Raw genomic sequence first — 23805 nt, forward strand, 5'->3', positions numbered from 1 at the left:
CAGCCCCCTGGTTCACACTTATTGCAGAATCTGGTGAAATCCTGGTTTCTCTCTCATATCAGCCCTCTCTCAGCCTGTACCTACACAGGCACAAGATGATCCTTGCATTTGCCTGCATTTGCTTACAGACATCCAAGCTTATCGGTGCACTGTGCATATACACTCATGGACTCTGTCACATCACAGGGGATGTGTGGCAGGAGAGGTGCTCCACAAATTCATGTGCTGATGGTTTATGGCCACTACTGTTCCCCCATAATAGAGAAGAGGGTATACTTTAGGACACCTGTGATGGCTTGCTCTTGGGGATCACTACTAATATCCGAAGGGGGCAGAGCTTTCCAGACAGATATATTAAATAATTGAACATTAAGCAAGTTGTGAGGTGCCCCAGCACAGCCATAGCATTCAGAGAAACTGCTCTCAAGTAGTTTTCCTTGCAGTAAGAGAATAAAACCACACTAAGCTGAGTACCATACCCAGCTCAATAAACTGCTGTGACTCTGACTTCCTATGTGGTTTGTGGTTTGCACTCTACCAGCTTGATTGGCTGTGCCTCATGAGGGAGAGGCTGAGATGCTGGGCTGAAGATTTGTGTGTCTTGCATGGCTCTGCAGACATTGGTCCTTGCTAAGGATTTGTGCTGAAGACAGGTTGTTGTTAGATTCATGCCATTCCCCCACTGTTTTGTCCCATCACAGATCCTGAAAGACCAGACTGACTACCTGCCACAAAGGTACAGATCTGCTTGGGTGCTTGCTTCTTTTGCTGTGACGTTTTACGGGTAGATGCACTGGCTAAATTAGCATTGCATTTTCTACAGAGTTAAACAACTAAGGGCTTATCTGCAAGGCTTGAGATTCGATGTGTTTTCTTTTCCACTGCAGGTGCATCAGGTTTTCCTCCTTGTCAGTGGGGGATCAAGACTGTGCTCAGGAGGAGTATATTTACTGGAACAGAGCAAAGAAAATAATGAATGAGACTTTTTTATTAGTCACAAGCACAAAGCAAAGAAATAACCAGTTTTCCCTGAAAATTTAAGGTTTCTCTAGCAGAGATCAGACTATTGTGTCTCTGAGATAACCATTGTGACCATACTGAAAGGGGCAAGGTGCCTAGAAAGAAAAATGCTCCTGGCAACTGGAGATTTGGCATTGTTGGCCCTCCTTTTGCTCAAAATCAGGGCTCTGCTGCTAAAGTAAGCTGTTTTTCCTGATCTCTTATGTCTTCTGTGAAATGTGGTGGTTTGTCAAGGCATCAGATATCAGTGTAATTTTTTCCTCAATTGCTTTTTAATGTTGTTGTAAAGCTTTTTGATGCATTGTAAGCATAACAGGCAATATTGCTGTGAGACACATCTTTAGACTGGAGTGCTATAGAGCTGTCTGGCAAGGTCTTGCATGTGTTTCATGTGTGTTTGTGTGCATAAAGTTCATAATACTTGTCTTGTTGGAACAAAAGAACAACAGTCTCCAAGAGATGATTTAGTAGCATCCTATCAGTGCAACATTTTTTTAGAAAAAACAATAATCTGAACTCTCTTCAGCAGCAGCAGGAGAGCCTGTCACATTTATAATTGTCCAGTGAAGAAAGGCTTAATAATAATTGAGCTTTTAGTAAATGGGCATGGCAGGAGGAACTGGGCTTTGAGATGAGAAAGGGTTGCCTACCAGTTCCATTTTGGCATGGAAAACCGTGGATGATGCAGCCAGCAGTGCCAGGCATCCACTTGAAAGTGGAAATGAGAGAAACTCATACTTTAGCCTCTGCTCCCAGGTTTCTGAATAGGACAAAACCTCTGGCTATCATGTGATAGCAAAATGAGTTGTGGAACAGATAGGAAGGAAACCTGTTTCCTTAGCAGTGGCTCAGTGAACAAATGCATTGCTCTTGCAGTGAAGCAATTCCCTTTACTTTCCTATTTAATGACATTTATTTCTATTTCATTCTTGCACTCTAACTTGACAATTCCATGGATAAGAGATTAGGCACAAACAAGAACTGTCATTCCTGGTTGTATCAGGAAAGCAAAATAACCTGAAGATGGATGGATATGCACTGTGAAATGCACACAGCTAAATTTACCTTAGTTTTGTTGTCTAGAGTTTGGATTTACTTTCATCTCTACCACACCCTTCTGCACGCTTCTGCAGATTTCCTAAAATTGTTAAGACTAACGGATCTGCCTGGGCAAAACAGGCAACTTTCAGAAAAGCAGGGCTCAGCTGTTCAAGTAGACTGTTTGTCCTGTTCTCTTATACCATCTTACTTTAGTTTGCATAAGTATAGCGGGTCTGCAAGCTTGTCTAGTTTCTGTAAGTTATAGCCATTACTCTAATAAGAGACATCACTTTCCTCTTCAAACTTCATATTCCTTTACCTTGTTACATGGAATTTCTTCTTTTTTTCCCTGTTAATTACACATACTCTTTCAACCATACACCAATGCCCTCTGTTTTTGCTGATTCAAGGCCCCGGCAGTGCAGTTGTAATGTCCTCTGTGCGATGTTACACTTTGCTTTCCCAATAAACTTACAGCTTGACAGCAACTCTCTTTAGCCACAAGAAATATCTGAAAGTTTAGCAGGCAAGAGGTTGCTATTAAGCCACAGATCTGAAACTACTGCTGTAGGCGGTCTCTTTTGGTTTATTTTTATTGTTTGATAAAATGAAAATTATCTTCATTCTCTTCCCTATGTTTCTTCTCTTAACAGTATTTTCACTTGAAATTCTCCTCTTAGTGGAGGTGTAAGATATGGATGTGTGTGTGTGTATTTATTTTATTCATATATATATATATATATGCACACATACACATACATAATATAAAATACACTCACTGGCAAGTTCAGTCTCTGGTATTAGTTAGAAGAATCTACCCACTGTGGCTGACAAAACTCCACATGTTTGACAAGTAAGGAAGGATTGCTACCAACAGTTGATAAACCTGGGTCTTTGGGGCTCATTTTAGTTTGCTTAGATTTTTATAATATGATAAGGCTCTGATTTCTTTTACCTTTCCTCATCTCCAGAGTCTGCTTTTGGTAGGAATGTATCAATTCTCTCTTTTTTCAGTTCCTCAAATTGCTATATAGAATCAGAGAATCATTGAGGTTGGAGAAGCCTCCTGAATCCTCTGACCATGTTCACTGCTAAGCCATGTCCCAAAGTGCCACATGTATATTCAGTATAATGATGGCAACACACTTGATCTAAAGCTCAGGGTTGACTACCAGCCATATCCCAGTCAGCACAAACGTTATGCATAAATCCCTTGATATCTTTCAAAAATCTTTATTTTGTAGTTCCTTTGGAGTCCTTGGCATCTTTTTAGCTTAGCTTTCCACCAGTCTTTGTATATTTGGCCAGCAGGAAAGGAAGTATATTACCATCAGTAACTTTGTCTTTCCCGCACAAGCCTTTCGTCTTAATGTCCGCACACATTTTTGCCTATTGATAGGCATTTTACCCCACCTTTCAGATAGGTGACTGTGAATGCTCTGACTTTAGAATCAGGCCCATGTACATGAGTGTGATGACACTGAGATAACAGAAGCACTAAAGTTGTACCAGCCTAACTTGACAATCTGCAAAAATAAACTGCTGCCCTGAGAAGGCAATATTATGGGGTTTGGCACTCCATTCCATTGAAATATCTCCATGTATGGCTGCACTGCACTGTTTAAATGTGTCCTACACAGAGAGGTGAAGTGACTTGCCCAGGAATGCACAGCAATTCTTTAACTGAGCTAGATTGGGAAAATGGATTCCTACTCTTCTTTTCTCACCACTAAACAAGGCTGACTTGTTTCTGCATTTTATAGTGACAATTTAATTTTAAATGTAATTTCAAATGAGTGTTCTTTTAAAGGGGATGGGGGAAGAGACTTGCACAAACGTGAGTAGAATTGGTAGAGACATCAGCTAGGCTAACAAATGTGTATACTATAATTTTCATGGTTCCAGACAGAAATTAATTCCCATGGTACAGCCCTTCTAAGGGGCTGATATTGTACTCAAATGCATCTGATGTTTGATGGCTACTGTCCCAAGGATGTTGAACTTACTGCACTGGGTAATCTGGTGGAGAGGAAGGGTGTCTTTCTCTTCTTTTGACTTTTGCCCAAAATGCTCTCTCTGAAGTATAGTTGCTGTCTACTATTTCTAGAAGGATTTCAGATAAATGAGAATGAAAAAAAAATGTTTTGAAACGGTCTGAATTCTTCCTGTAGCCTTTTTTTTTTTTTTTAATTGTTCTGCTAATTGGAAAACCATGCTAAAGTACCTTTTAAATAATATCTAAGCAGGAGGGACTAACCTTTGAGGAATAAGCTTGCTAAGAACGGATACATTATCCTGGCACTAAAATCAGAGGTCAGTACTGCAAAATACTATGAGGTAAAAGAAAATTAGTTGAATGCCTAAATGAGCATTATGTGCTAACACATGATGAATTTTTTTTTACCTCTCTTAAACATCTATTCTCTAACATCCATCCTTCCTCTCTCTCCTCAACTCGGTCTTTTTTTATAAGTGGCTTTATATTTCTGGAGCAGTGTACAGTACTAATAACATGCCATTTTTTACCCCTGAAGCACTGTATACCTTACATTCTCTAGTCTTTCCCTTCCAGTTCCCCAGGTTTTTTTATTTTTATTATTTCATCATGAAAAATCCACCAGTAACTTATAAAGTACAAACTTAAACCCTCAGAACTCTGGCATTCCTTTTTTATTTTTAAAATCTAGCTATTCATAAATAACATCATGTTTCCAGGTCCGAGACACTGACCTCTGATACAACTGAGATACAGAATTCAGATACAACTGAGTTCTGGCACGGGAGAAACTCTCCATAACCTTGCAATCTAAACAGGGATTATCTTAAGATATGGACCAACTTCTGAAATTGTCTCTGTGCGTAATTGGGATCTGATAATTGTTTTTTATGCAAGGTGTAGAGTGTCTAAAGCCTGGACACTGGAGGCTTCTCTCTTGCTGTTTGTACATGGTACGTGCTGTACCACATCAGACTATTGTCTGTCACAGCCAGTACACTTCTCTAGAAGTGCTCAAAAACATTTATTCTGGGAAAGGTGACTGAACCCTCTATGAACCAAATGTGCAGAGCTCCACAAGGGGATGGAAGAAATGCTTCCTAATTCTGTCAGGGAGATTAGTTTACAGTTTCAAGTGGTATTATCAAGTTTGAAGCTGTATTGGACTGTACTTTCTTGATAATTCCAATAATGTAACAGATCTCTGAGATTAAACCTATCAAAAAAAAAGTCAGAGTTTCCTCAGCTCTCAAAGAGAACTGAGTCTAGTCTGTAAATATGTTGTTGTTTAAATTTTGGGGGGGTCCCCGGGGAGTGCCCCCCAGGAGACCTCCGGGTCCTAAGGTCGTGGGTGTTCCCATGCTGGCAGGCAAAGAGACTCCAGATGTCGGTGGGGTGCTGATGGGATGAGGGTTTATTCAGAGCCTCACTCCAGGCAGGCAGCATGGTCCTGAGGGAGTGGGGGAAGGGAAGGGGAGAGGGGGAAGGGGGGAGAGGGAAGGGGAGCGTCTGAAGGCCTCCAGGGGGAAGAGGGGCAAAGAGGGCAAAACTTTTGTATTTGCATTCTTAACACAGAGGTTCAAAGGGGCGCAGTAAGATTCTCCAGCCAATAGAGTTACAGATACAGGATACTGCAGGGAGGGTACAGACTTGGGATAAACCATACATTTTCCAGGGGTGAACGAGAGCAAACCATTTCCATAAAATGCAATTCCACATAAATACTTTCCCATCTTAGACAGAAGATGAATCTTAATTCATAAAAGCCATCAAGTACTGCTACATTCTTAGTAGAAGGGGATGAATAGGCAATATTACATTGCAAAAAATTACATCAGCAGTGTCATTATCATGTTATCACCTTCAGCAGAGACCATTTGCAGCACTTGCATCTTTTGCCTACTGGTTTGACATAGCATATATTGCTGTGTCTTGTACCCCAGCTAATGACACCTGTACTATGTGCCCAAAAGGTTTAATGCTCTCTTCTCCATTTGATGTAACAAGCCCATTTAATAATGAAAATCTCTGAATGCTTGTGTTGTCAGATTAGCTTCAGATGATCTTCAGGAAAATATTTTTCCTTTCCCACAACATCACAGCAAGGCAGTTCTCAGTGGGGCTGAGGCTGCTGCTCACAGTTTCCTTGTTCCGAGCAGCAGCTGCTTCACTCTCTTTCCAGTAGAAGTGAAGCCAACTGCTCCTGCTGAAAGATGGTGGAGGTTCTACTGTCTGCTGACAAGCCTGGTGTGAAGTGATAAACGTTTTGGAAGGACCATTCTAACTGCGGGCAGTTCAGGTGTCTTGAAAACTCCATTGTAGCATCATCTAAAAGAATAAATCAAACTCCGAGGTTTTTTTAAAGGGAAATTTTTAATAAAAAGTATCATAAAGGTAGAAAAACCTTGGAAAAAAATCTTCATGTATTGTCTACACAAGATTTCTGTGATCTTTAGTAGAATAAAAATCTGAATTAATTATTCCATTATTGTGGCTATAAAAACAAATGAAAGATCAAACCCAAAGTGTCAGTTTCTTAAAGAACCCATATTTAAGAATAATTTTACTTAGTAAATTAATTAAAATATTTCTGTGTAACGTCTCAGGCAATTAATTATGTGCCCATACAGTTAATGATGTAATTCTTAATGTATGCTGTGCTTCTCATACATAGCAAAACCACCGAATCTGTATTTTAAGTTCAAAACTCAAGTCAGCTGAAGGTACACAGATATGGCAAGTACCTCCATAGTACATACTAATTAATTTTGTTTATATTTTCTAACTAGTTTTCAACTTTGTTCTGACTGTTCCCCTTGACTGTTGAAGTCACTGGAGCAAACAAGGTTGAAGCAAGCACAAGATGATGTCTATAGAAATGATTCACTCATTAATAACTGCAACTATGGAATGGGTTTAGCAATACTTTCTTAAATCTCCAGGGCTTTTGAGAGTCAATTCCTTAAGCATCTTGAGCTTTATTATTAATTAGTTCTTTTACAGAAAAGCTTCAACTGATTTTCAGACACTGCTGACATTGGAGCCTCTATACTCCTAGAGGTTATATCTTCCTTGCCAAAAACAAGCAGTGTTTAATAGTCAAGTGGTTTACTCTAGGTGTATTGTTAGGGAATTTCAGGGAAGAAGAGGCACAGGTCATTTCATGGCATTGTAGCTAGCTGTGGCTAATACAATATGCCTCCTTGGAGGTGTACCTCTAACAGCTAGGTAATAATTCCACTGGGAATTTAATAAGCAGTGGTTGTCTTGATGTAAAAAAAGAAAACAGAAAACCAACTAAGCACATCAGTTCTTGAGATGCAGGCAAAGTCATAGCAGAAGAAAACCCAGGTCTCAGCAAGCTCTTTCTAAAGAGAGGGGTAAAGGAAGAGTGGGAAGTAGAAGAGAGGAAAGATGAAGGGCTTGTTTGGAAGAGGAGTTCTTCCAGTGTTATCCCAGGGCAGTTGTTTCAGTACTCCAGAAAAAAAAAAATCCTTTTTCTGCTTGGTTTCTGTCTCTTAGGTCGTGCCTTAAAGCTCCCCACACCTGCTTTTATTTTAAGTGTCTCACTGTAATAAGTCATCAGGGTACCACCCTTAACTGAAGGATCCTTTCCTCTCCACAACCAGCTGAACAGATTTTACCATTCCTTGCATACCACAACTTAGAGAGACACTGGGAATGGTAGCACACTTCTAGCCACTGCTTTGAGTCTTCTAACCTCTTTGTGATTTCAACTGGTAATTTCAGGGAGATTTCTAAGGAAAACCTCAGTGCTTTAGGAGGTGGTTTTAGTGACTCAGAGTCAAGTCTTATCCTCTGAGTCAATACTGAATGATGTGCCTGAGCACATTTCGTGCACATGAGACCCGCATCTGTTGGTTGATTGCCTCTGGTCATCAATTATCCTTCAGTTAATTGCATAAGCCTAAAGGCATCTTGCCCTGATAACCCAGACCGGTCAGTTTGATTACAGTTTACCTTCTGCATATCTGACATTTTGATTTTAATTGGGCAGTTGTTGCTTCTGCTCCTAACCTGCTGTGCACTGCTGAAAAGCACTAGAGGATGGATTTCATCGTTAGGTGAAGGGATAAATAGAGTCAGGGAAAGCAGCAGCCAAACTAGAGGTGCCCTCTAGGGTAAAGCTGGAGTCAAAGGACACAGTCATCAGATTTTAACATTCAGACGTACCAGTTCAGCTAATCCATACCAGTCATGTCCAGAGAAGTGTTATGAAAAAAACACCAGAGCTCATAATAGGGCTTCTTAATTAAAGTACTGGGTAGTAGTTTTAGCAAGCGAAGGCAAAGGAACAGCTGTAAACACACCAGGGAGAAGCTATACAGCAGCGTATGATCCATGCCTAGTACTGTTGCATCCCCACCCCGTTGGAGTCTATCAGGATACCAGATACACAAAGTGAGTCTGAATATAAAAAAAAAAATCATGATTTGGGAAATGCATTGGGAATCTCTTGGAATGAGCAGTGGTTATTTTCCTAATGAATTACTGCTGTTTTGAACAGTTCTGTTTGTATGTTTAACTTTTTTGCTTGAAATAGTTTTTAACTTTTGAGCAGAATGTTCATTTGGAATGTTATTCTCCTTTTCAATCTAAATAATGGCATAATATTTTTAGGAAGTGGTTTTGAATGCATCATCTGCTCTGCAATCTTGGATGCTTCATTGACTCAAGCTTCAGAAGGGCTGAGCATCTACTGCTTTCCTTTTTAAGTTGTAGAGATGAGCAAAGTCCAACCACCATCAGACAGACCAAGAGAACAGTATTCCAAAATTCAGTTAAGGCTTTGTGGATATTTGTGGATTAGCTTCTTTTTAAAAGATGATCACTTTATTCAGTATAATTGTTTTTGTAAAGCTAAACTAAAAAACAAGGCTCATCTGTCAAGACAAAAGAGACAGCCTAGCGTAATCAAATATAGCAAGATATGCAGTAGTAGTGAATCTGAACACTGTAGTTCTTAAATCTGAATGCAAGTAAAGTAGATACAAGTCTAAGAAACTGATAGAGACCGGAGTAGATAATGGAAGTGCAGTGAGTATAACAGGGTTTTGATTTTTTCATATGGAAACAGAATTGCAGGGTTGATAAAGGTTTTAGATGTATTCAATTTGTAAAAAATTCATCTCATTCATTATGGAAGTAATCATATTAATACCTGTTTTTCTTGGTTAAATCTCCTTGTAGCAGTGCACAGGCCTTGTTTAAGTCTTGTGACGAGTAATTCCTGCCACAGGCAGTTTTCTCACTCCAGAGCCTGTGAGAAGAGCCTTGCCATGTTCACAATGTGTCTTGAAGGACAGGAGCTTCACAATTCCTACAGTTTCTGGCTCTCAAAACCTTCATCTGCAGACTTTCTAAGTATTTAGAAGAGGAACACCCTCTTGAAGGCTGTATGAGTTACATGACATGTACTGTTTTCCACTGTGCCTAGTAAAGTAACCATTTTTTCCAGTACGGAATTTTCCCCTTCTTTCCTCTTTTACCTTGTTTCCTGAATTCCATCTACAAATAATCAGATTTTTGAAACTATGTAATGAGGATCTTCAGCACACAGAAATCAGGAAGTAATGATCATGATAGCCTCATTTTAGTGTGTGTTTTGATAATATATGCTTTATAATTGGAGTCTAAGACTATAGTGAGTACCATCTTATGAACGCATCTTGAAAGGAAATTTCAAATAATTTAATGCAGGTCTTCTACCTAAATTATTTCCATATGTCTTAAATCTAGGCATGTGTATGATTTATATCATTGCCTGAATGAGACTTGTGTTTCAATAGAGTAGTCACTGTAGAAAGATGAGGTTACATTCTCATTTTGTGTGATTTCAAAATTAATCCTGCCCTGGACATGGGCTTGATCTGCGGGATCTCCACAAATCCTTTTTAATCTATTTTTTGTAGGATTCTGTAGACAGCTCTGACCCACTGGTTTTTGTTACGGAGCACCATATGGAAAAATGCCATCTGCTTCAAGTCATTTGCCTTACAGATAGGAAAGACAGTGAAAGGCTAAGGAGAAAAGATGTAACACAATAAGTAGTCCAACAGACTATATAAGAGAGTTCAAGAAATAAGATATCAATTCCCTGATTTTTTTTTTCCTTCTTTCAACTCTTCTTCATGAGGTGATCCTTAGATGACAACACTGATATCGGCAGAATGTATTCTGGAGCATGTCTTGTAGGAATAATTGTGCATGATCTTTTATTGTGTTGTGGAAGAAATAGCTTATTTCCTCCCCTCATAGACCATAATGTGATGTTGAATGTAACACCTGGCTTCTCCAAATATATACACATCCATTTCTCAGTCTTAGAACAAAATCAAGGTAAAACAATCATACTCTATGTTTAAGTGAGCTGGGACCAAAGCCAGTTCTCAGGGCATCTGTGAACTGGTTTGTAGATCTTGTAGATCCTGTTGTGCCTCTGCCCAAATTACCTACACTGTGACATCCTCAGCACGTCTGGAGTTCCCGCTGCTGCTCAAGACCCTCATGGTTTTACAAATGCCTTTGGTGTGGAGTCTCCCCTAATTTCATCACAAGTTTCAGTGCTTGCTAGACCTTTTCCTCAAGAAGTGTGCCTTGAAGGGGACTTACAAATAAAAATTGGATTTTCACCTCATTCCATTTTATCTTCTGTACAAAGCCAATACACGCATCTTGGTAAACTGGAATTGCAATATTATGCCTGCAAGTGCCAGCCAAACAATCTAAGAGAACATTTTCTCTAAACTATTTGAACTAGAATTTAACTCACTACTTAATGGGATATAATCTTCAATGACTTAGTCCAACATTTAGGCTTTCAGATAATGAAGCTTACAAGGCTTAATACAAATACAGATGTCATGAATGTGCAATTTTGTTTTCATTAAAGCACATTTACTTGGAGATTTAACTACCGCTCCTCGGTGGTTTGAATGCAAACCGTGTCACTGAGGAAAAGTGACTGAAACTGAGAGAGACGGTGTCCATTCTGCATTCTCTCCCCAAGGTTAATTGAGTGTGCTATCAATAAGTTGCAGAATAGTGGGAGGGCATCTACATTGGAATACTTTGAGAGGTTGCCACATATTCTTTCCATGGAAATCTTTAAGTAGGTGGTTCACTGCTAATGATTGACAAATGTATAAATTCCAGCTTCAGCTGACACCTGCTCATGTTCTTGGGTGCTCCTTGTCACCCATATACACACAGCACACATACCTATCCTTCACGTGTACACAGACCAGCTTGTTCAGATTTATATTTGCCAAAGAAAACACAACACACATCACCTGAAGTATGCTCATGGGACCTCTATTCCTCTCTTCAGGCATACTGCCAATGAACATCTTTTCTTTATATTCAGATCCCTAGAGATTACACAGGTTCAAACATAACTTTTGCTGAGATATGTTCAGGCTTGCGTGTAGAATGCCTGCTCCTGTATGAAGGTAAAAGAGGTGCTTCACACAATGCTCTGTTCACCCACTCATGCATGTAATCTCTCATTCTCACACATGCAATCTGCTGTGTTCCATGCATGTGTTGTAGCAAATAATTTAAATCTCTTTCTTCCCATCCTGCTTAATATGTAAATGCGGATAATACATCAAGATTAGAAATAAATGTAGAGGAATGACTTCAGTCAACCTGAAATGTCAAATGACTCATTTACACCCTTTGCACAGTGCTCCCTTTTTGCCACATGCAATCTATTGAGTAATCTGAAGGCTGCGTGGCTCCCTGCTGCAGAGCAGCAATTGATTACTTGCTCACTGAAGGACTGGGACCATGATCATTTTTGCAGGATGTACAGTGGTTAATGCAGAGAGGTTCCAATGAAATTCCTTGCCACGATGGTGCCCATACTGTGTGAAGGGGAAATGTAGGATGTCAGACTTGATCTGCCTGTAAGGAATTTTTGTGCTTAATTAGATTTCAATCTAAATGTTAGTTCAGTAACTAATATTCTTACATTATGATATGACCTATTTTTATTCCAGATAATAAGAAGCCATTCCAATTTGATATAATTCAATTTTGAATTAAGATAAACAAGTATGAGTTGTACCTAATTCAGAATGAAAATGTCTACATGTTAAATCATTCAGGAACTGCTGCTGCACTTTAATTTCAGAGGTATAATCCAAGTGAACTAAAAAATGCATTGACAAACATGAAATATGTTCCACACTTCTCCTTAAAATGGTACAATCACTGTGCAGAGAAAACCCCAGAAATAGTAACAAGCTGGCGTTCACAATCTTATAATGAGAAAAAAGTTGGATTGACTGTTGCAGTTGCATCTTTACATGTATGAATTATTGTAATTGATTTCTTTTAAAACCCTTTCAGAACCACTCCCAAATGCAAATGGGCTGACTTTAATTTACAGAAAGGAGGTTTTGTAGCATTTAGACTTTGTAAAAGAGTTTCTGTGTTTAAATGGAAGTTGAGCTGTGAAGACCCATTAAGCAGAAAAAATATAGTTAATACAACAAGGAGGCTCCAAAGGTAAATATGCAAGTGGGGTCATTATGCAATGAAGGTATCACAACTGTGCTCATTGTACCACAACACAGATTCCACTAGCAGCATTTTAATTTCTCTGTCCCTACCTAAATGTGAGGCTTTGAATGTGTATCAGTTTGACAGTTATCCTCAGAAGAAAGGTGGCTGAGCTGTAATTATATGTAGCATGTCCAAGATAAGAGGACCATGAAAACCAAGTAATTAGATTCCCCATGTTTGTATTTACAATATACCTAAATGTATGTTGAACTAGACTTTTGTATTTCATTCTTTCATAAAAGCACATGAGAAGAGGAAAAATATACAAAGGAGAAGAGGTAAGGCAAACTTCACAAGTTTTGCAGTCAGATGAGATTTTGTAAAAAAATGGGTTTATGTTTAAAAGGACAAAAGAGCTGTACTTTTTCTTAACTGTAGTTTTACCTTTGAACAAAATAATATCTGTTGGCACACAATCACACAATTTAATTTTAGTACTAGAGTTCCAGATTTTGCACAGTAATCTGTGATGGCAAGATTAATCTTACACACAGACATTAAAAAAAATAAATAAAATTTAAAAAAGAAAAGAAAAGAAAAGAAAAGAAAAGAAAAGAAAAGAAAAGAAAAGAAAAGAAAAGAAAAGAAAAGAAAAGAAAAGAAAAGAAAAGAAAAGAAAAGAAAAGAAAAGAAAAGAAAAGAAAAGAAAAGAAAAGAAAAGAAAAGAAAAGAAAAGAAAAGAAAAGAAAAGAAAAGAAAAGAAAAGAAAAGAAAAGAAAAGAGAAAAGAGCAGTTTAATCACTCATCTTGCTCTTCTTCCCATTTTACACAATTTTTTATCAGCTGGCCTTATCAAAGAAACATGCAGTACCTGATTGGAAACCTGTTTTTTACCCAGCTGTATATACTAGCAGATTTTCATAGCATTTTGTTCCCATATCCCACTCAAATGTATTGTCCCAATACAGAGTCCAATCTAAGATTAAAAACTACTTTTGCTAGATTGGATTAATGCCTTAATGTAATGAATTCTCTAGGCTGTGCTATTCCCAGATATAAAGACATTATAGCTGCCTGTTGCATCTTCCATCTTTTACATAGAAAAGAGGAATTTCATAAATGCTGTGGAAATGAACCAATGACATAAGGTGAACTTGCTCCTATTTTAGCACAAATATTTATAGGTTTTTCCCTAGATTTCCATTTCACATTGCAAAGTGCCCAATTGCTTACAGACAAAGGGAATTTAACATCCACGTGCACACCCAGTGTGTACTCATATGCAGACCTGCATGAACACCAGAATTCCTCAGCTCTTAGTTACAGTGGAGGAGCTCAGATTTACTTAACAGCATGCTAGAAACTATGTTTTTTTTGAATCCTCTCTCTGACAGTCAAAGTTGGAAATAATTCATCTTGAGGGTTTTTTCCATATTTTAAACCCAAATGCAAAGAAAGCACCTTGGAATATCTCTGTATAGTTGTAGGTGAGTTTTATTGCCTGTGGTTGGTTGTTTTTAATCAAATCTGATAGTACTAGATTCTTGTTTGTGTTTTTGCTCTTTTGCTTTGGAAATGATTTTTGAGAAGTCCTCCCTGATAGGGTAAATGGGTGAAATACATCATCACTCTTCATCCCAGTCTCTTCTATGATTGATTTAAGAAGTATAGTTCTCCATCTGATCCATCTGACATCTGACTTGCAGCTAGCATAATTCCCCGGAGCTGGTCATAGCTGGTGTGATTTAGAGAAGCTTTGAAGGTACTTGAAATTATACCAAAGACCAGTTTTAGGATAAGTAGTCACAGGATTTAACAGAGCCTAGACATGCCCTGATACCCACTTGACCCCTCTTGACTGCAGTCTTTTACTGGAAGTAAATGTCAGAGGACAAAGATTGTAAAGAGCTGCTCACACATACAAGCAGGTGTATGTACATGTGCATAGGTGCCTGAACAAATTGAGAGATGTACATTTTGCTCTTTTTCTGCCATGTATCCATTTATCCTCCAATGAACTTTCAACACTAGTGCAAATATGTTGTACACTGGTATATTGATATGGTGTATTGATAATGGTCTGTTGCAGTCCTAAATTTTGAATTTATGCAGCCCTGAATTTATGAAGTACAAGTCCACCTGTACACAGAAGCAGATCCCTTGCTTGCATACACACAGGTACAGTAGGAATAGGGTTGGTTTTGTGATAATCACACACTTGCAGTGCACCATTTATCAGTCAGTGCTGAAGCTTACCAAGAAAAGATGAGAAAAATGGAGAGGCAGTTAGCAAGATAAGGTATGAGGAGATTTAAAAGAAAGTAGCATAGAAAGAAATGGCTACATTTCTCATACTTTAGTTGTTTGTCTGGAGGGCTTGAGAAGGATATGCTCAACAGTTGTGCTAAAAGAAACAATTCAAAGCAGCTTCCCCATCAGGCAGCATTCCTCAAGTATCTGCTCTTAAGGAGCAGTCGGGGAAAATTCATTCTGTAGGAAGAAGTTAATGGGGCTGCATTACTGACCCCTTATTGCTCTGTCTGATAGAGAGACAGCAGGTTCACTTTGGCAGCTCCAGAGCCCTGATCAGTTCTGATTGGGGGCCCATCATCTGTCTGGCTTAATCAGGCATGTTTAGGTATATTAATCATGATTAGAAGGGTGTAGTGCTGGGAGAGGGAAGAAATAAAGAGTGAGATTACTTTTCTCTAGCGTCAAATGGAAGCTTTGCAAATCCCACTGAGTCAAAAGCTTCTCATCAAAGGAAAATTTAAATCCTGGAAAGGAGTGTTTTATTGAACACTCCAGCACTGAATTCAAATCACTGAAGTAGAGCCTCTTTTTCTTTCTCTCCCTTCCTTTCTCTGTCTGCTGTCTTTACATGCAGCAAAGAAGAAAAACAGCAGCTCATGCAACCTACATTGATTTGGCTTGATATCCCCTGCTTAGCTTATCTGTAGCTCAAATTTTATTTCAAAATTAGCCATCATCATAATAGCCTAGACCTCTGACTCCTGTGTTCTTCTCATGTTTATCTTTCAGGGATGCACAGTGTACCATTGGAACAGATTCTAGGATTTACTTTGGTACTTGTTAGTGTTCAGAAGGGATGGTAATAAATTGTAAAGACTAGGAAGACATTATTTTTTTTTTGATCAGTAGCAGTGCTTCTGTGTTTTAAGGTTAGAACGCTGTAAAGAAAAATTAGCACCAAGTATTATAGAGTGAGATGTGCCAAATTTGCTGCTGTTGTAACTTAGTATAGTTCACAGATGATGGTGGAGATCATCTGAATAACACTTAAGAGTCTCTGAAAGAGACCAGTTAAGAGAAGAAAGTTTTGGCTCCCAAGAAACCAGCAAGGGGAAGAAGTGTTCTTAGACTTCTCTCAATGGTGAAGAAGATGAGAAACTAGTCCTTCTGGTTTAAGGCTCCAGAGCAAAGGTCAGGCTACAGGATCTGTCTTCTGCCCTGACTAACTCTCCCTTTTTTGCCCTTAGATGTGATAAATGTAGGACAGGCTTGCAAAATGTGCTGTTATTAGGAACATAATCTGTTTGTCTTGTTCTCTGGCCTGCAGCTTTCTTTGGGCTTGCAGATTCATCTAGATTTCCAAGTGAAAAGTACAAATCACTGTGTGGTGAACAGAGGCCTTCTTGACAGTGAGCCGCATCTTCTTGGGTCCCAATAGCCAATCCTTGAAACCCAGTTCATGGGCCTAAGCTGGAAACTCTGATATATGGAACACTATAGAACACAGCAGGCATGCTTTGGCTATGTGCACTCAGAGCAGCTGGCAACACAGAAACTGTAAGTTGTTCCTGTCAGGACTCTTGGACAGCAGTGAAGCAGTTTAAAAAAAAATCTATGGAAATCTAGAAGAATTATTTGGTAGTGGAGAAAAATAGGTCAAAATTCCCTTTATCTGTTGTAATCTACTCCTTCCTCCTCGGGTACTCCAGTTGGTTCTGTGACAGTTCAATTCTTGTGGTCTTGTAATTGCTGTCAAAATCATAATCTTGGGATGTCACAAAACTGGCTCGGTGTAATCACCACACAAATGCAGAAGGTAGAGAACCTAATTGGTAAGAATGAAGAAGCTGCTAGAGAGACACTAATAATTCAGTAGCAGGAATGATGGAGTAGGAGAAGAAGAAAAAGTTGGCAGGTTTGAAAGGATTTGACAAAAATATTAAATATTATCAGGTTTGCCAGTACTTCTTTAGAATAAGAAAGCAGAGGATAGCTATAAACTTCCAAAGAAAAATATCTCAAAAGTGCAGAGATGCTCCTCTGCTGAAATGGTGGGGGTATCTTTGGAGATCAGTTTGCAGAATGATGGGAAGCGTTGCATGAATTAAATAGCAAATTAACACTGTCATTCAGGCTTAAAGCCGCATCTCTTTGCAGTAAATGGTGCCACATGGATAGGACCAGGCAGTTAAGTCATATATTCTCCTGGTGGATACACAACCATAGAATTAGAACAGTACTCTTACAGGTAAAGCTTATTCCTGTAAGAGAATTAGCTTCCCACCTTTAATTGAAATAATTGTACCACTTGGGAAAGCAGAGTAGGCTGTAGTCACATCACCTAAACTGAATGTGGTTTGTGAGGGTGATGGGGACAAGATCAGCGCTAGAATAGCAATAGCTTTGCAACTAATGCGCATGACTGAGCTTTTTGAAAATCCTGGGACATGATCAAAGAGGACTATTCCAGGTGAGCAACAAGACACAGAGTTTTCAAGACAATTTTTGCTAATAGGAAGCACAGCAAGTTGGGAAAGAGCTCTTCCCAGATCATGAAGCTCTGCAAGGAAGCTTTTACAGTGTTGTTGTTTAAATTTATGGGGGGTCCCCGGGGAGTGCTCCCCGGAGACCCCCGGGGTCTTTTGGGGTCGTGGTGTTCCCGTGCTTGCAGGCAAGGAGACTCAGATGCCGGTGGGATGCTGATGAGGTGAGGGTTTATTCACTGAGGGAGAGGGGAAGGGGAGGGGGGAGGGGGAAGGGGGGGAGAGGAGAGAGGAGCGTCCGGACGCCTCCAGGGGTAGAGGGGCAAGAGGGGGAGAGCCTTCTGCCTTAGCATTCTTATCACAGAGGTTCAAAGGGGCGCGGTAACATTCTCCAGCCAATGAGGTTACAGATACAGGATACTGCAGGGAGGGTACGGACTGGGGATAAACCATACATTTTCCAAGGGTGAGCCAGAGCAAACCATTTCCATAAAATGCAATCCCACAAGTCACCCTTTTTTTCTTTAAAATGTGAGAAGAGAAATATGACATATGACAATTAACAATTTAAAAAATGAAACAGTAATTACACAGTTTTGCAGCATGAAACTAAATACAATTGCAGTAAGGATTATGTTATACTGTGAACTTTTTTCTGACCTTGTAATTGCAGTAGACGGGTTATGTGAGTTTATATTGCAAGATTTGAAACAAGTTAACAAATTTGTTTGAGCCTTTCCAGCGTGACTGGCCTAATAGTGTCTAGTCTTTTCCAACTGGCTTTTCAGACCACCACAGCCCCCAGCTTAGGCTGAGGCGCTGACTATGCTCCCACTCTAGGGACAGGAAAACACGTGGAGTTCCCCGGGCTCCACACACGGCTTCAGATTCTCCAGGTGGCCTGCTGCAGTTCCCCCATTGGGGCCGGGCAGGGGCAGTGAGGAATTTAAATCAACTCAAGCTGCCATTGATCTGTCACGGAATTCCCGTAAGGCTTGAACAGCAAGTCACCGACACTCACGGATCTGAGCCAAACCACTCCTTTCACTTTCCAACTGGTTCAACCAAAAGACCCCCAGTTTTAGGTCATCAAAAGAAAAACAAAAGAAAAAAACTACAAAAACCGTCAAATACTTTCTCAGACACCAATTTAGGTTATCAATCACCCTCAGAACTAACTGAGGACAGCATAAACCCAAAAGCGTTACAGATTCAATAGTCTACACTACTGAATCGCGCTTTACAAGAAGACAATCCAAAAACTGCTTCCCTTGGATCCACACTTGTGACCTGAAAAGGCCTCTGCTTTCTAAATTAGAAAACAGGGGAATCTGCAATATGAACACACACAAAAGCTAGAAAGGCATAATTGTAAAAACTACTTCATGGGGATGGGAAGGAAATGGAGGGGTTTGGGACACCCTGCTGTTTGGCCAGAACAGCCAGGGACAGGGGCAGAAAAACAGGGAAAGGGAATCGAAGTAGCATTAACAATTATACAAGGCTGTAAAACTGGTATTACAAATTCACTTTAGCTTTGGGGTTTGGTTTCTTAGCGTTTACCTTGTGGGACTTGGAAAGCGGAAGATGGGACTGAGAGCACGTGGCCATGGTGGCCATGCGGTCACAGCGCAGCACGTGGTGTTAGCTGTGCCGTGCCGGGTTTAGCAGGAAGGGGTTAACTCTCGGGGGTTTGTTAAGGGAAAGGGGGTTAGGGAGAAGGAGCAGCGAGGGGAGGAGGGGGTAAGGCTAAGGAGGGAGGTTACACAATTTACAAAACCGAGTTTTGGAAGGTGCGGGGCTCGGGCACAACTGAAGACTGCTTTTTCCTTCTCTGATGGCCGTCTGGCTGAGTTCCTTTCGCTGCTGTCCAGGGGCGTTGGCTGCTCCGGCTCGATCGATGGTGTGCGGGGCTCTTCTCGCCGCTGAGCCGGGCGGGGGGAGGGGCGCCTGCTCTCCGCGCGGCTTCTCCCGGTGCTGGGGCCCGCGCGCGCTGCGGCGGGGCCGGGACCACGTGTTGGCTCCGCCGGGACTGCCCCGCGCCGCGGCCGCTGGGCTGGGGCCGCTCCTCCGCCGGGGCCGCGCCGGGCCGGGGCCGCTCTGCCGCCGGGGCCGCGCCGGGCCGGGGCCGCTCCGCCGCCGGGGCCGCGCCGGTGCCGCGCAGCCCGCGCCGCCGAGCCGAGGCGGGCCCGCCGCGCCGGGGCTCACGCTGGAGCCTCGCCGTGGCGGAGCCGCGCCGCCCGGGCCGCGCCGCCCGACGAGGCTGCGCAGCCCGCGCAGCGCCGAGGCGGGCCGGGACCCGGGCCCGCGCCGGGCCGGTCGGCGGTGGTGGGACAGCCGCGTGGTGGCTCACGAGGTCTCTGCGCGGTGGGGGAGGGGCCGCCCCGGGCCGCGATGGCCCAGAACGGCCGCTCCACCGGAGACGGCACTGAAACGGAGTTACCATGGTCCATCTGGTCTCAGGGTCGCTGATGCTGTTGCCCCACGTTGGGCGCCATCTGTTGTTGTTTAAATTTATGGGGGGTCCCCGGGGAGTGCTCCCCGGAGACCCCCGGGGTCTTTTGGGGTCGTGGTGTTCCCGTGCTTGCAGGCAAGGAGACTCAGATGCCGGTGGGATGCTGATGAGGTGAGGGTTTATTCACTGAGGGAGAGGGGAAGGGGAGGGGGGAGGGGGAAGGGGGGGAGAGGAGAGAGGAGCGTCCGGACGCCTCCAGGGGTAGAGGGGCAAGAGGGGGAGAGCCTTCTGCCTTAGCATTCTTATCACAGAGGTTCAAAGGGGCGCGGTAACATTCTCCAGCCAATGAGGTTACAGATACAGGATACTGCAGGGAGGGTACGGACTGGGGATAAACCATACATTTTCCAAGGGTGAGCCAGAGCAAACCATTTCCATAAAATGCAATCCCACATTACAGCACTGCCACTTCTGTGCACTCAGTCCTGAAAAAAAACATTGCCCACTAATGACCTGTCACTTTGGGCAGCCTGAGTAGCTGTTTGCAGAGAGCAAAGCTGTGAGAGGATGAATTGTTCTGTGTGCAGCATATCTGAATGTGGGAACAGGAATAGATGGGAGATTGGGAAAGACTAAAGAGCTTCCATTCATAGCATTCAGCTTTATGTGGATTTACTCTCCTGATGCTTCCAATTCCCCAGTTGCTGAGTTATCACTTACAATTACAACAGTTGAAATCTCCCTTGTTTCCACGCTTTGACTTCTGTTTCCCTTGTTGACAGTGTACTTTCTGGCGGCGAACTAAGAACATGGGGAAGCAGTCTATCTTGAGGGGAACAAAACCTAGCCACTTAATTCTTCATATATTATCAACTCAAATCCAAATAGACATAACATTTGATGTATATTTTGTTTTGTTTTGGAATTTGTGTTTGTTGGAAATTACCCTTTTTCTTTTTTCTTTGCTTTTTCTTTTCTTTGTTTTTTTTTCTGTCTGCCCGCATGCTTCCCAGACAGAAACTAAAGTAAATAAAATGTCTTGGGAAAAGATTCTTCTCTTGCAAATTTCAGGTCAGCAAGAAATTACTAAGATTTTTGTGAGACAGCATGTTCTGAGATGGTTTTCAGACACATTTGCAGGCGCATCTATTTTGGGTCACTCACCTAAGTGCAAAAGCAGGTGTAAGTTTATCTGCATCAAGCTTTTTAAATCCAGGTCTTCTCAGACTGTGTAATAGCCATGGTTTGGCCATCCTGTCTGGATTGTGTCAGTAGCAGATAATGACAAAGAAGTCTGCAGCAGGAAGCTGTGGAATAACCTGTCGGCCTGGGCTGGGTTTTGCTCAGTTGTCTAGTAGAGATTGGCTAAAACATAGATGCATGGAGTCTGATGTCCTTCCCATTAGGTTTGTTCCCATTACTTAAGGCTAAAGTATCTGGATGTTTCTTTGTATTTATCAGCATAGCTGTGATGGATGTATTCCACAAGGTTAAGAGGTAAATGTGTTACCGTAATTGTGACAGAGAAGGAATATATAAAAATGGACAAGAAAAAAAAGAGAATTCTTTCCTGTTCTCTCCTATTTCCTATCCTTTCTCAATGCTGGAAGCTTGCCAGTATTGAGTGTTTTGTTTATAGTATGGAAAGCCACATCTCTTATGGCTTGACTTTTAATAGATTTAATATTATAATGCAATATTTCTGGATACATAACAGGGATCCATGAAGTGTTTTGTGACATTGTCAGGCAGCAAGCATGAGTGACAAGTCACCAGCAGCGTTCTTGCTAGGGGGCCCATTGGATCACATCATGGTAGAAAATAGAGAAATTAGGTCATTCCAATGTGTAATATAATGCAATCTGTCATGCCATTCGCATGAAAAAACACAGAGCTTAAACCCAGGAAGACTGTGAGGATTGGTGTCCCACCTTCCTGTACAGAAATTTATGTTTCTCATGTACTGATAGACACACATAAAACTTTTCACAACATGGCACGAGTTAATTGCTGTACTCCTCCTTTAGCCCCCTGCCTTCTAAACCTGTATTTTTTTTTCAGCAAATATATTCAAGATTATCCCATTCAGAGATTCCATTGTATCTATCCTTGACTGGTCTGAGTGCTTCATAATTTTCACACTACCCTGTTTCAATTAACAGATATTCCAGTGAGATTACTGCCTCCCCAAAAGGCAGTGTTTATGTAGGGACTAACACCTACCAGCCTGCTGCTGGACCAGTCCTCTTGGACTAGCACATTGTGGTGTTTTTTGGTGAAATGCTACACCTCCTAAGGATTAACTGGGTCAGGTTAAAGTTACTCAGTCCATGATGCTGTACCCAGCAACAGCCATTTGGGGAATAAGAGTGAGAAAAGCACAAGTACATGTCACAGCTTCTTTCCCTATGGCCTCCCAGATTCTGACACTCTTGGAATGAACTCCTAGTGCTTATGTTATGAGAAATGATGGATAAAAATTTCCTGTTTACCTTTTCCATGATTTTCATTACTTCCAACATTGTTTTGCATTTATCCCTCTGACAACTTTTTCTAAGGGTGAAGGATTCCAGTCTTTGATTTGGTCCTTCCTTGTCCAGAAACTTCCCATTCCTTAGGTCATTAGTTGCTTGCTATCTGCTATTTCTAATGCTGCTGTCTCTGTGTTTGAGATGGAGGGAGGAGAACTAGCTGCTGTATTCAAGTGACAAATATTCAAGCAAGTGCCCTAGGGACTTGTATAGTGACATCATATTGTATTCTAGTTTGTTTTCTATCACTTTCCAGACGCCTCCTAACCTGTGTTTCTGACTTCCACTCAAGTGACACTTTGGTAGGACTCAAACAACATCTCAAAGGTGTCTTTCCTGAGTGGTAATTGCTAATTTAACTTCATTGCTGTGTTTGTGTAGTTATGTTTGTTTTGTCTCATGTCCATTGCTTTTGCCGTCATCAGCACTGAGATTCATCTTGCACTTCAACAGTATTTTTAAAACCATCTGCAAGGCTTTGTGATCAGATATAATTTGTATTACCCTGGATTTTTTTCTCATCAGTAAGTTTTGTCACTTTGTGTTTTCCAGATCATTTATGAATATTTTGAATAGCACATTCACATTGTTTCCTAACTTTTAATCAGTTGTTAATCCTCCATAGGACCTTCCCTCCTATTCTCTGAGAACTTAGAAGGCTTTTTAAAGAGTCTTTAGTGAGAGACTTCATCAAAAATTATGTAGAAATGCAAGTTTTATATCAAGGGATCACCCATATCCACATGTTCATCAGCTCCTTCAAAGAACTCAGATTTGTGCCATGAGACTTCCTTTAACAAAAGCTATGTGAGGAGGAATTGATATGTTATTTCTCTCTTAGGACCAGTAATTCTTTTCGTCATTAATCTGTTTACCCATTTGAGGCACACAGAAGTCAGACCTTGCATCCCCTCAAAACGCATGTCAAACATTGGCATTGTGTTTGCTGCTTTTTTTCCTTGTACTGAGGCTTAGTTAAGTCTAGCACTGTATGCCACACTTTAAGTGCTCAGCCTTTATTATTTCGAGTTCAGTTGGGATTTCAGTCAAGATTTCTAAAATATAAAATCCTTGCATTTACTCTTGTTCATTTACTGTTTTTGCCTAACATCTTTTATTCCAGTTCTTCATCTTGAAATTGTTCTCCTGGCTTTCCTCTTCAAAGAAAACTCCAGTGCAGGGACCTCCTTATATCCCTATAGAAGATGCATGGATGCAGAGAATTAATTTAGTTTTTGTGCTTCATCCTTATGTTCTTTGAGCATTCTTTTTACATTTCAATCATCTGTCAGCCCTACAGACACACTCTGGAACACTTTCTGCTTCTGTTGTCTTTGCAAGTTATTTTATTACATGTTTTTAAGTCTTTTGCTACTTGTTCCTCGAGATGCGCTTTTTAATGGACTTATGGTTTCTCATTTAACTTAGCAGGCCTGTGCTCATTTCTGTTTTCCTTAGTTGTACACTTTTTGAGGGGCCGTCCTTTATTCATCT

At 41.0% G+C, this 23805-nt stretch overlaps 1 protein-coding gene across 1 annotated transcript in view; it reads left to right on the forward strand.

The window, feature by feature from the left end:
- The first annotated feature begins 336 nt into the window (after positions 1-336).
- GRAP2 (GRB2 related adaptor protein 2) overlaps positions 337-23805 on the forward strand; it is a 51795-nt gene continuing 28326 nt past the window's right edge. Inside the window, exon 1 of the mRNA XM_063395961.1 lies at positions 337-736. Coding sequence (XP_063252031.1) covers positions 669-736 — 68 coding nt within the window. The 5' untranslated portion in view covers positions 337-668. The remainder of the gene's footprint in view (positions 737-23805) is intronic.

The sequence above is a fragment of the Prinia subflava genome, chromosome 4 (genome assembly GCF_021018805.1).
Source record: "Prinia subflava isolate CZ2003 ecotype Zambia chromosome 4, Cam_Psub_1.2, whole genome shotgun sequence".
In the NCBI taxonomy this organism is placed as follows: domain Eukaryota; kingdom Metazoa; phylum Chordata; class Aves; order Passeriformes; family Cisticolidae; genus Prinia; species Prinia subflava.